Genomic DNA, 13,732 nt, shown 5'->3' with positions numbered 1-13,732 from the left:
CCGAGATAAGTTACAAGTAATGGACAACACATCGGCACATCAAGCAAACAACAATATGCAAAGGTGAAAAACAAGAAATTGGATAGGATGCATTTATGTTGAATTATTTTTGAGAAACAAAATAAGGGAGTATTAAATGATTCCAAGGGATTAGCATGAGATTATAAGACTTAAAGGGTGGGGTTATTGATTCCCCCATTTGTCTATTCACATTCTCCATTGACTACTTGTAATTTTAATTTCCTAATTTGCTATCAATAAAAAAAATTTATTCTAGTCAAACCCTAATTATATTCTCATTGGTTTATTCACATTTAATTGAGGGTAATTTAGGAAATTGAAATTAGAACTAGTCATGAGGAGTATAAATGTGCTATTCAGAGCACTAAGGACAACGAAGTAGGAGAGGATGGTGTTGAACCTGAGGGTATACTGGTAGGTATTAGTCTGGTAGAGGTAATAATCCAGGATGATACCCTGGGAGAGAATACCCTTGCCAGCGCAAAGAAAAAGGGGCTTGAAACCCCAGAAAGTCTGGGAGAAAGCCCATCCTTTATTCGGGGAAGGAAAATAGTATCTTATAAGGACAAACTGCTTGTCCTAAATGGAGAAGGAGGATCCGCTCAAGAAGAAGAAGTGGAAGACCTTATCAGAAGAGCAAAGGCGAAGGAGGAGGAGATGATGAACTCTCTGCTGGAGGAAGACCCTGGGGACCCTCTATGCCCTACGTACAAAATAACAAGGAGCCAGCACAAACAGGACTGTCAACAATGGGAGAAATCTCTTATCATTAAATTATTAGGAAAGAAGCTGAGCATCAGATTTCTGATGGATAGACTCCAAAGAATGTGGGCGTTAGTCGGAACATATGACCTGATTGATCTAGAGAACGGCTTTCTCTTGATACGCTTTCACGATAGGAAGGACTATTGCCATGTCTTAGAAGAGGGTCCATCGATAGTAGCAGACCATTATGTCGTTGTACAGAGGTGGAGACCCCTCTTCAACCCCTATGATGAAACGTCCACCAAGCTCGCAGTGTGGATTAGAATACCTGGATTACCCATAGAGTTATACTCTACTCAGCATCTCTGAAAATAGGGGGGATTTTTGGCAAGACGTTAAGGATTGACAAAAACTCCCTGAAGAAAGTAGAAGGAGTGGAAGGAGAAGTAACTGAAAGGGCCAAGTTCGCTTGAATATGTGTTGAAGTTGACCTGAGTAAAAGCCTCCTGTCCAAATTCAGGTTCGCTGGGAGAATCTTCCAAGTGGGATACGAGGGTCTACACATGGTATGCTTCTCGTGTGGCCAATATGGCCATAGAAAGGAAACATGTGGTACAAGAGCTTCAAATGTGCTGCAAAAGTCTGAAATGGTGGAAAAAACAAACTTGGCAGGTGAGGAGAAAGGTTCAAACCCAACGGAAGAAGGAAGCTACCACAATGAAACTGATAACGCCTTTGGGGCGTAGATGGTAGTCCAATGATCGGCAAGGGGAAAACGTTCAAGGCTTGCTCCGGCGAACCATGGTGGAGGAACTACAAACCAAAAGAGGAGTACGGATATCCAGGGTCAACGGGTAGCTGACAGAACTTTTGCTGCTAACCCTAGTTCCAGGACCCACGAACCGAAGGAAGGAGATACGAGGATTTCACCTAAGGAGGTGGCCTTGGACTCACAAACCGAAGAAGCAGACCATGCAGGTGTACCAATCCATCCTGGATCAGATAAAGCTCAGGAGAAAGACGTGTCAGGGAGTGCAAGAGTAAAGTTAGCATAGGAAACCAAGCAAAAAGGAATGATGGGACCCAGCCCTGCTATAGTCAGCCCCCAGGTCAATATTAGCAATGGAAAGGCAACATCTGCCACCATAAAGCAACATGTAGCAACCTATCGTAAAGGTTTGCATGGCTTAGAAAGGAATAAAGAGGAACTGCAGAATAAAGTGAAGACGCAGCCAAGGATGCGTTTGGAGCTGATGGTACACCAAAACAAAACAAAAACAGGTAAAGAAAAAAGAGATAAGGAGATGTGTGAAACTAAGTTGCATGTAACAAAAGATCAAGATCAGCGGCATCTGGAAAGGAGCTTAGCTCTATCGGAGGGAGTGCGCACCCTCAACAGAACCTAACGCAGAGGCTTTATGCCTCCTCAACCCTACCCATCTTTTTGGTGTTATTATGCCAGTTTGTGCTTGGAACTGTAGGGGAGCAAAGAAAAAAGGGTTGACAAGTCTACTTAAGAACTTGGTCAGAAACTATGATATTAAAATCTTATCTCTCATGGAGACTCGCATCAGTGGCTCTATCGCTGACAGGAAGATTAAATAACTAGGTTTTGACAGCTACTTTAAACAAGACCCCATTGGCTTTTCAGGGGGTCTTTGGGTGCTTTGGGACAGCTCAGAGGTTGACGGAGTGATCCTCGAATCTTCCCACCAATTCATGCACGTGAAAACTCTTTGGAAAAGTTCTGGTAAGGAGGAGGTCACCACCTTCGTTTACGCCAGTCCGAGAAGGATGGAAAGAAGATCCCTGTGGAACGACATCTGCATATTGAACCAGGGCTGTGCTGTCCCTTGGCTTCTGGTTGGCGATTTTAACGCTATCCTTAGGGACGATGAGAAGAGATGGGGCCAGCCCCTGTGCCAAGGAAGTACCAAGGAATTCAGAGGTTGCCTAGAGGAGTGCGACCTTGAAGACCTTGGACACCTTGGTCCCCTCTTCACGTGGAAATGCAGCAACCTTTGGGAAAGACTTGATCAAGCTGTTGCCAATATGCAATGGATTGTTGGATCCCCTAATCGATCTGTTTACCACCTACCATTTTTTAATTCTGACCATCGCCTTATTCTGATCAAAGATGGTAACCCTAGGTTTAATCCTGTGGGACACACGCCTTTTAAATTTCTTGCTTCTTGGCTAACGACAGAAGACTTTAAGGGCATTGTGGAGGAGAGCTGAAAAGACAACAACGAATGGATCCTTTCCAGCAGACGGTTCGAGGAAGCAGCCTCTTTGTGGCACAAAACAGTCTTCAAGTAACACATTCATAGGAAATTCAGACTGCATGCTCGTCTGGTGGGAGTTGAGAAAAGTCTAAGTCATAGTCCAAACCATTTCCTTGAGGACCTTCAGGAGGATTTATGGAAAGAGCTCCATGCCATTCATTTACAGGAAGAGATCAACTGATTCCAAAAATCTCGTTGTAACTGGTTAGCTTTCGGGGATGGAAACACAAAATTCTTCCATACTGCTACATTGATTAGAAGAAGGCGAAATAAAATCCAGCTTATCCAGGACGACGAGGGAATATGGATCTCCGACTCTGAATCTATCAAAGCGTTGGCAATCCAGTACTTCGAGAAACTCTATACGAAAGATACCACTTGCCCTTGGGCTTTTCCTTTCTTAGGTTGCTTCCCCAGAAGCTCGACCTCATCTTTCACTATTCTTGGTAGGGAACCTTCGGATATTGAAATCCAAGAAACCTTATTTAGCATGCAGCCTCTTAAGGCTCCTGGTGTTGATGGGCTCCACGCACTATTTTTTCAATCTCAATGGGATGTGATCAAGTTTAGTGTGTGCAACTTTATTAAGGATGTTTTTAGAAACCTCACAGAATCGAAGAGGTAAACAGAACTCTCTTATACCTTATACCTAAAGTCAGCAACCCAGATTCCTTTAACAAGTTTAGACCCATTAGTCTTTGCAACATAATTTACAAGATGGTAACCAAAATTCTGGCCCTTCATCTCAGACCGCATATGAACTCCATTGTCATGCCCAACCAATGCAGTTTTGTAAGTGGGCGCCAAAGCTCAGACAACATTGTCATTGCTCAAGAGGTCATGCATTATATGCATGGCAAGAAAGGTTCCAAAGGCTGGATGGCAATTAAGGTTGATTTGGAAAAGGCTTACGATAGAGTTGATTGGGGCTTCTTAGAACAAACTCTTATCGAAGCCAATCTACCGTTGAATGCAGTGAATCTCTTTATGAAATGTGTTTCTACCTCATCCCTTAATGTGCTTTGGAATGGGGCCCAAACAACAGACTTCCATCCAACTAGAGGTATTAGACAGGGAGATCCGCTTCCCCTTATCTCTTTGTCTTGTGCATTGAAAGATTAGCCCATCTCATTAATGAGGCAGTGACTAGAAGGAAGTGGAAACCTATCGTGCTTAGGAAAGGTGGTCCTCCCCTAACCCATTTGTTTTTTTGCAGACGATCTCCTCTTATTTGCGGAGGCGTCTGGGGAGCAAGCTAGAATTATTTCTCAGGTCTTGAATTGCTTCTGTAGTGCATCCGGGTAAAAGGTGAGCAAGGAGAAAACAAAAAAAAAAATCTCCCAAAACGTTCATAACTCTAGGGCTTAGGAGATAGCCAACTCCATGGGTTTTTCCAAGACTGCTAACCTAGGAAAGTATTTGGGCATACCCCTTATCCATGGAAGAGTAAACCCAACAAAATTCAAGTTCATATTGCAGAGAATTGACGAAAAACTCCAAAACTGGAAGAAGAATACCCTCTCCCTGGCTGGCAGAACGACCTTAGCACAATCCGTCCTGTCCAGCATCCCTATGTACACAATGCAGTCATGCTTTCTCCCAGCAAAAGTCTGTGGCGAGATTGAAAGAAAAATTCGTGACTTTGTATGGGGATCGACAGGTGAGAGGAGGAAAATTCATGGTACTACTTGGGACAATGTTTGCAGAACCAAGGGTAATGGTGGGCTGGGGTTTAGACATGTCCGGCAGCTAAATAAGGCATCCATAATGAAGCTGGGCCACGGTATTCTCACACGTCCAGAAACTCTGTGGGCCAGAGTTGTGAGAAACAAATATCGAGTAGGGGAAGAGCTTATTCCACAGCTATCTCAGAACCGCAACTCATCATCCTTGTGGAGAGGTATTTTGAAGGATTGGCCTCTCATCACAGCAGGTGCTAGTATCCAATTAGGAAGCGGCAATCTCACAAGCTTCTGGTTTGATAATTGGGTTCCCACTATTGGGAATCTAGCCTCCCATAATCGTGTAGAAATCAACAGCAATAACCAACATTGGACAATGAGTAGCTCGGTCACAGCAGAAGGCTGCTGGGACTGGAGCCGCATTTCAAACCTAATATCTACAGAAGCTTGTGGAAACATTGCGAGCATACTGCCTCCTTCCACTTTGGATGGAGGTGACAAAGTAATATGGAACTGCTTTGAGGATCAAACCTTCTCTGTTAAATCGGCCTACGAGTTTAAAGGTTTGGGAACAATTGGGTATCCAACCCAACCTTGGCAACTTCTTCCACCAATCACTTTAAACCTGGCTGAAGAACAACCTCACCAAGCGCTCCTCCCATCAGCCAGGTCTTGATTGGCCCTTAACGTTTGGGGTAGCGTGCTGGCACATCTGGAAAGCAAGAAATAATTTTATTTTTCAAGGTAAGATCACACATGAAAGAGGTACCTCGCAGGCTGTAAAGACCTTTTTTTAAAATACTATTGATGCACAGAGGCTCCTCTCTACCTCTGGATTACAGAACAGTACCTGAATCATCCATGAGGTTGGCTGGCTCCGCCCTGAACATGGTTGGATTAAGGTAAACGTTGATGGATCCAGCGTTAATGGTGGAACAAGCTCTAGCTTCGGTGGGGTTATTAGAGATGAAGAGGGAAGTTGGCTGTTGGGGTTCTACGGTAGACTTGGCCATGGAAACTCCTTGGTAGCTGAGCTAAGGGGTTTCCTAGAGGGAATTCAGCAAGCAAGGAAAGCGGGCTTCACCAACGTGTGTTTTGAAGGAGACTTCTTGGTGGCTGTTAACCTTATCAGAAATGGATGCCATGAACATCACGCTCTTGTCCCCCTGGTCAATAGAATTAGAACTGCTCTTTCTCATGACTGGAGGACGGTTATATCCCACTCCTATAGAGAAGGAAATAGGGTTGCTGATTGGTTTGCATCCCATGCTTACCAGCTTGACAATTGGGACGTTCAGGTCGTGCATGAACCACCTACTGGCTGTAATTTTTTGTTACTCAGGGATACCCTAGGTATCACTGAACCAAGACTCTGTAATCTGTAGCTATCTGCTTCCCCTTAATACAAAAAAAAAAAAAAAAAAAAAAAAGAGCACTAATAATAGCCTCACCCAGATTTTTATCCTTATGCACATTGTTTCTCTTCTCTTCAATAAATTTCTGTTTTACTCTAAAAAATTTAATATTATAAGATTTCCAATAAGTTTCCTGATTTCTTAGATTTCATAAAGGATAAGATCCCTATGCTACATGGAAAACTGATTCGTGTTCACATTTATCAATTTTTCAAATTCTTGTCTAGTAGAAATCCTCTCAATATGGATAAAAAGCTATCCTCATTACTGAGCCTTCCCTCTTATTATCATCATCAAAGCAACCTCTATTAACACCCACTGGCACTGCTGCCACCACCACCATTAGTCACCACCAAATATTGTGATTTCTGTCACTACCCATTTAGGCTGTAGCAATAAGTTCTTTTTGTTTGCATAGATTTATACATAAGACAAATTTGAAGAGAAAAAAATGGTATCCGGTAAGAAAACAAACTTCAGTCATCAAAGTCATTGGCTGCAGATAAGAGAGAGACCAGAATCTAGTAAACTAATCATAGCCCAAGTCCAAAAGACCAAAACAATATTTCATTTTACAAAGTAAATTTAGCATCAATTTTTCAGATAAAAATTTCTCCACTCTTTTTCTCTTCCGTACAAAGCTCAAGATAAGTTGTTTCTTTCCGCAGTCCCACCAAGCATGAGACAAGCAGATAAGAGCTACAAAACATATTTTTTAAAAGAAAACTCATACATATGTTATGCAACTATAATTGAAAGCTAATTCTGTTCCAATTTCAAAAGCACCAAAAAACTTTCATTTCCAAGAAAAACAGATATTTGTTTCTTAAGAACTTCTACAGTATCGGTAATTCACAAAAAGGACAATTCAAATGCCAAACTTAATATGTATTTTACTATAAAAGAAATGTAAGAGAAGTAACTTTACTTATCGGACAGTTTAAGAACTCCTAATGACTGAAACAAACACAGTAATAGGTGGTAGATGAGATCATTAACAATGGACAGTGGTCAGTTACACACCTCAAGAATACATAACCAGTTGTTTCCTGTGAAGATTTTCTGCTCTGTGCAGTTATGAACCCTGCAGACTTGAAGTGGATATGACAGTGCTCCAAAACAGCAGTGCTATTGCCAAAGATGTTTAGTTCAAATTGTGAGCATATAAATTGGTCTTTATGTGATAGAGGGATTTAGCAGCAACAGTTACTGTTTATTGTTTTACAATTTGATAATATGATGATATTCAACTTATTATCATAAACAGTGAAGCCTTCTTTATTTGATTGTATTTTTGTATTATATGATACTATCACTTTGTCCTTTTCATGCTGGTACTAAAGATAAAGAAGCATGAAGATTTGCCCCCTCCCCATCTGATTATTGGTTTTGATTCTACTGGAATTATTGTTCTGCTTTTAATTGATTGTCATAAACAGTGAAACCTTCTTTTGATTGATTTTATTTTTGAGGAGGATGAGGTTTCAGTGCCGCAAAAAGTAAAAATTGGATGGTTTACTGAGGTAGCACTAGTCTGAGTGTCTAATTCTGACTATTTTTGAAATGTTGATAAACTTAACATTGTACATAGGTTTTGGATATAGGTTTATTAGAAGGGATTTGACTTCTTGTTATTAAATACTGAATCAATTGTGAGAAAATCAATTGGTTTATGCTTATCTCTGTTTTTCATGCGTAATTTTTTTTGTTTCTATTTAAAAAAAAAAAAACAGTTTCAACAACATTCATTTACTAAGCTATATGAGGGAGCCATGGTTGTAATTTTGTAAAGCAGAATTTACTTTCAACACTTATAAAGATGAGAGTGAACTAGAAGAAACGTAAGTTCTTTTTCTTTGATATGACAGATTCTTTGGAAGTATGCTATTGTTCCTATAAATATGTTACAGCTTTTAATTGGTAGGCCTCATAAGTCATGTTAGGCTTTTTATTTTTTTTACAATAGGTCATATCAGACTTATAAACTAAGTCTTTAATAGACTAATAGGTCAGTATAGACTCAACATATTTTACATAGACTTAGGCTATTGAGGGCAAAACCTGATCTAGTCTGACTCATTTACACTCCTACTTATCGGGTAACCATTTTGGTCATTAGGATAAGGTCATTAGTTGATCCAAATAGAACCAAAACATTTTGTCTTCCTGTTTTTAATAGTATTTGCTAGATATAACATTACGAATAAAGAGGATAACAATTGTAAAATGCTCACCCCATATTTCCTCATAAAATTATTTAGAATCCTTTATGATTTCAAAATGAAGTTATATAGTGGGAGAATTCATACTTGATTATTATGATAATAATTGGGTTGGATCACGGAACAATTGAGTCGGGTCTAATGCCCTGACAAGATCTTTGCTGGAATGGTGCTGCAAAATGGTGTTTTCATGGGACGCTTTGTAACTTTGCGAGATGCTTTTGCGGGATTATTTGCAAGATATACGGTTTGAGGCAAGATGTCTTGATTTACTCATATGACTATGGGATACCTGCAACACACTCCAACGTTCAAGTTTGAGATAACATTTTGGGTCGATACTATACGAATTCAACACGAACACGAATACACTCAATACGAACACAACACGAATTTAAAATCGGGTTAAAACTTTCGACACGAAAATGACCAGTACATTTTGCAGGTTGACACGAGACGAATAATTTGTCAATCCCAAATTATGTTACTAATTATGCGGATTGGCATGATACAAAAACCTATTTACAACACAAATAACTTGTAAGAAGATTAAAACTGGTCAATTTTGGATTCATGGGCGACACATGATATGACACGAATTTTTTCAGGTAAATTTTGTCAAAACGAACACAACACGAATTTAAAACTAGGTCGACCTAAATACAAATTTTTCCTGTTCTGTTCTTGTCGTGTCATGGGTTGTGTTGAAAATTGTCACCTTTAACTTAAGTCGGTATATGAGCTATGAGCTTTTGTAAGATACAATAGATGTGATACATGGATTTCAAGCCTCTCTTTGATTGTCCTATGAGCTATTAATGTTATGTGTATATGTACATGCGGATGTCATATATAAAGAGAAATGACTATACACCAGAAAAGAAAATCAAGGAATGGAAGATAAGTGATGCTAAAAGATTAAAAGTTCAAACTAATACTCAAGATTAAGAAGTGTGCAAACCACAGCTTCCATGCCCTTCCAATGCGGCTACCACATAATTAGCTTACAAGTAAGATGTTTCTCAATTTGCCGAAATGTGTATTGAAGATTCACTGTTGCTCTAGGTTGCGGTTTGAAATTTGTTAGGGTACAGTTTGCATTAATTGATTAGCTGCTCGTTCAAAACATGATTGGATTGTCAACATTAGTGACCAACTTACTTTGATTGTGCTAATTTTGAAATAAAATGTGTATGAAATATGAGAGTTAGCGAGGTTTTGTCGTTTATTCAGAGAAAAGAAAGAAAAGAGGGGGGAAGTTTGTTGCAAGAGAAACAAATTGAAACCAGTCTGGAATATGGCATATCTTATGGAATAATTGAAATTTTCTATAATTGTGTTACCAACTTTCCATATTGCAGATTCGCTAGGTGTGTGCGTTAGTAGTACCCTTATATTAAGCCTTTTTTTTTTGAGAAGAATTTTGATACTTCGGAGCATTATTTTTGATTCAGTGATCTCGATCAATCAAAGTCGGACAATAATTGATAAAAAAAAGTTATTTTTTTTATTCAAGTGAAGCGCTTTAATGGAAGAAGCACGTACGCGCTCAGAACACTAAAAAAATTTCCATTTTTTTTTGGGTATTACTGTGTGCCAAAGAAATATAGTATTTTTAAAGGGGAAGAATATTGTGACAATCAAGTTGTGCTACTACCAAGTGATTACCAATCAATCTCACCGTTAGATCGATTATGTTGATCCAACGGTTATATTTATTTCCATCTTTGTATGGTCATGATTTCTCAAATTTAATACTTTATATTTACTTTCACCTTTGTATGGTTATGATTTCCCATATTTAATGCTTTCACTTTAAATATGGGGAATCATAACCATACAAAGATGAAAATAAATATAACCGTTGGATCAACATAATCGATCTAATGGTGAGATTGATTGGTAGTCACTTGATAGTAATACAACTTGGTTGTCACAATATCCTTCCTTTTTTAAAAAGACTGAAAGTTTATCTTGAAACTAAATAGGGTTTGTATTGGAAACTTTCCAATAATAACGTAATATTGTGTTTTGTTAACGTAAACTATTTTATTTTCTTGATTTTTAATTATTTGATTACTGAACAAAGATTATTTTAAATTTGAATTTACTTGAAAACTACACATTTTTTTCAATAAAGATTTGATGTGATGATAAACAAATCATACATTTAAAATGAAAATAAAAATAAAAATTATAACGTATCCTTGTCATAATCATGCCAAATGGATAATCTTCCAATAAAATAGAGGATAATAAGTTTTTATGAATTTTCATTAATTTATTATACCCGACTCTTCGCATATATTTGAACACAAAAGAATATTCAACCAAGAAAAGGCACATTAAGCAAAGTAAGCAGAAACTTTTCCTGCCTTGCTGTTGAAGAAACCTCAGCAACGATAAATCAGCACAGCAAAGCAAAACCAAATCATTCCCCGAGACACGTGGCAAAAACATATTACATAACAAAAAACATATTACATAACTAACTTCAGTAACGTACACGTGTGTGCCCACAATACCTCATACTCCTCTGATTCTCTGCCGTACCTTAAAAATAATAAAACTGAAAAACCCCCAAAAGTCCAAAACAAACAAACAAAACAAAAAGAAGCAAATCCATTTTGTCTGAAAAGAAAAATCAAATTTTGCCAGTGACCCATTTTAATTAGACCCTTCAATTCATCAAATTCAGCTTCTGATTCAAATCCCCATTTTGAGCGGTGCCGTCTTATAATTAGGGTTCGGTCTCTGGTGGCGGTGCAACAATGCCGGAGATCGAACATGCGGCGATGGAAACCGCCCTGTTCGGGAAGTACGAGCTAGGTCGAGTCCTGGGCTGCGGCGCGTTCGCAAAAGTGTACTACGCGCGGAACGTGCACACGGGGCAGAGCGTGGCGGTGAAGATCATCAACAAGAAGAAGCTCGCTGGAACGGCACTCGCCGGCCACGTGAAGCGCGAGATAAGCATCATGAGCCGCCTCCACCACCCATACATCGTGCGCCTCCACGAGGTCCTCGCAACGAAGACGAAGATCTTCTTCGTCATGGACTTCGTTCGCGGTGGCGAGCTCTTCGAGAAAATCTCAAAGGGTCGCTTCTCCGAGGATCTCAGCCGTCGCTACTTCCACCAATTAGTCTCCGCCATCGGATACTGCCACTCCCGCGGCGTTTTCCACCGTGACCTCAAGCCGGAGAATCTCCTTCTCGACGAGAATGGTGATTTGAAGGTTTCGGATTTTGGGTTAAGTGCTGTTAGGGATCAGATCCGACCCGACGGGTTGCTCCATACCCTTTGCGGCACACCCGCTTACGTGGCACCGGAGATTCTTGCCAAGAAAGGTTATGATGGGGCCAAGGTTGATGTTTGGTCATGCGGCGTCGTTTTGTTTGTTCTCGCTGCCGGGTACCTTCCGTTTAATGACCCGAATTTGATGGGGATGTACAGAAAGATTTACAAAGGGGAATTCCGGTGTCCTCGGTGGATGTCGCCGGAGCTCCGTCGGTTCCTAAAGCGGTTACTTGATACCAACCCGGAAACCCGGATGACCGTTGATGGGATAACCCGGGACCCGTGGTTCAGGAAGGACTACAAGGCGATCAAGTTTCACGAGGAGGATTATGGGTCCGGGTTCGGGTCCGGGTCGAAGGGTGATGGGTTTGAGAGGGTGTTAGATTTGAACGCGTTTGATATCATATCGTTTTCGTCAGGTTTGAATCTTTCCGGGTTGTTTGGGGAGTCTGAAGGCGGAGAGAGGTTGGTGTTGCGGGATTCGCCGGAAATGATTTTGGAGACGGTGGAGGAGGTGGGTGTGGCGGAGGGGATGGCGGTGAGGTGGAAGAAGGAATGTGGGGTGGAGCTGGAAGGGCTGAATGGGAATTTCGGAATTGGGATTGAGGTTCACCGGTTAACGGCGGAGCTCGCGGTGGTTGAGGTTAGGAGTAGGGGCGGCGACGCCGTTGATGTGTGGGACAACAAGCTCAAGCCTCAGCTCCTTGGTGGTGCAACGACGTCGCATCATCTTGAACCTGAACCTGAACCTGAGCCGCAGGTTGCCGGTGACTAAATTCAAATGGGAAAAAAATCCCTCCCAATTTCTTTAATTAAAAAATGGGGTTAAATTCAAAAATTGAAACTCGAAAGTGAAAATTGTATAAAGAGGTAAAAAAGAAAGAAAGAAAAGAAAAGAAAAGATTGGAATGTTGATGTCAAAAATGAAGATTGGTGGAGCAGGGTGCTTGTCTGGCACACATGGATCGAACTGGAAAGTGAACATTGAATTGGAAGGTGGTGACTCCTAACAATGATTATGTATAATTTGATGCTTGTTTTTGTTTTGTGTTTTGTATATTATAAACTAGGGAAATATAAGAATTATGTAACAGAAATGATATTGTTTATTTTCGTAACAAGGATCTGGTTCTGTGATTTTTTTTTTTTTAAGCGTGGGATTCACACTTATTTTTGTGCGTAAAAAAATATTCTTATCATATGAGATCACAAAAAACGAATCCTACGAATTAATAATAGACTATGTTTTTACTCTCTCTTTTTTAGTGGAAAAGGATGGGGAAAGATGTGTGGATAATAGAAATGAGTTCACCTCTTGTTTTTTATGAAAAAAAATGCAGTATAATGTTGGTGGCTTAACTTTGCATTTTTACAGGGTTAAAGGGAGAGGACTAATTTTCCTCGTTAGCCCACGGAATTTTGTTTTGCATATCTCAGTGTACGCTTTTTCATTTTCATTTTAGGTTGTGAATAGGATGTGTAAAAAAAATTTATCAAGGAAATAAAAAATGAGAAGGTTGGAATTTGGAATTTCATTATTCCGCAATGAAATGCATTTATTAGTGATTCTTGTTATGGTGTATTTAGTAGCCAGTTTTCTGCTCCAGAGGTGACATGATATTGATGGCTTGGTCTAAATGATTATGAATTAGAATACTTACAAGTAAAGGATAATTAAGTGTTTGTGATGATAACATTTTGTAATAAAAATAGAAAATAAATGTTAAAAGAGATAGAATTTTTGACATATTAATGTCATCCTACTATTGTATTTCATTTAACAACCACCTTTTGTATTCTCGTAATGATGTTTTTCCATTTCACTGAGCAGGTGTTAATGTTCACGTGCAATGTCTCTTGTGGTTTTATCAGTCCAGGCTATCCTTGTATTATGGATTGTTCCTAGGTCTAAATGCGAAATTATTAGGTGGTGTTTGTTTCAGGTTTTTGTCAAAAAAATTTGGGGAAGTGATGCATGCATTCTAGTAACTCCATGTTTGGTTTACTGATTTTCATTTTTTACCCATCTTTCCTTGTTGTCCATCTATCTTGCATTGTGTGTGATTTGTTTGAAAATCACTCTTACAGATTGCTTCCTAGAAGGTGG

The 13,732-nt window shown here is 39.7% G+C and overlaps 1 protein-coding gene across 2 annotated transcripts; it reads left to right on the top strand.

Annotated features, from left to right (window-relative positions):
• The first annotated feature begins 1,373 nt into the window (after positions 1-1,373).
• Positions 1,374-12,693, top strand: LOC133308346 (CBL-interacting serine/threonine-protein kinase 11-like). 2 transcript variants are annotated; one of them, XM_061508968.1, is made up of 2 exons: positions 1,374-1,401; positions 11,118-12,693. In XM_061508968.1, the coding sequence occupies exons 1-2, from the start codon at positions 1,374-1,376 to the stop codon at positions 12,398-12,400; spliced, it is 1,311 nt and encodes a 436-aa protein (XP_061364952.1). In that variant the 3' UTR covers positions 12,401-12,693. The 2 variants fall into 2 exon arrangements, with proteins under 2 accessions (XP_061364952.1, XP_061364960.1); XM_061508976.1 differs by lacking the exon at positions 1,374-1,401 and having other exon boundaries at positions 10,955-12,693.
• The last annotated feature ends 1,039 nt before the right edge of the window (positions 12,694-13,732 follow it).

Source organism: Gastrolobium bilobum, unplaced genomic scaffold (assembly GCF_033153095.1).
Source record: "Gastrolobium bilobum isolate Gb01-03AN ecotype WA unplaced genomic scaffold, APGP_CSIRO_Gbil_v1 utg41985, whole genome shotgun sequence".
Lineage (NCBI taxonomy): Eukaryota > Viridiplantae > Streptophyta > Magnoliopsida > Fabales > Fabaceae > Gastrolobium > Gastrolobium bilobum.
The sequence above is the reverse complement of the archived record's forward strand: the minus strand, read 5'-3'. Positions and strand labels throughout refer to the sequence as shown.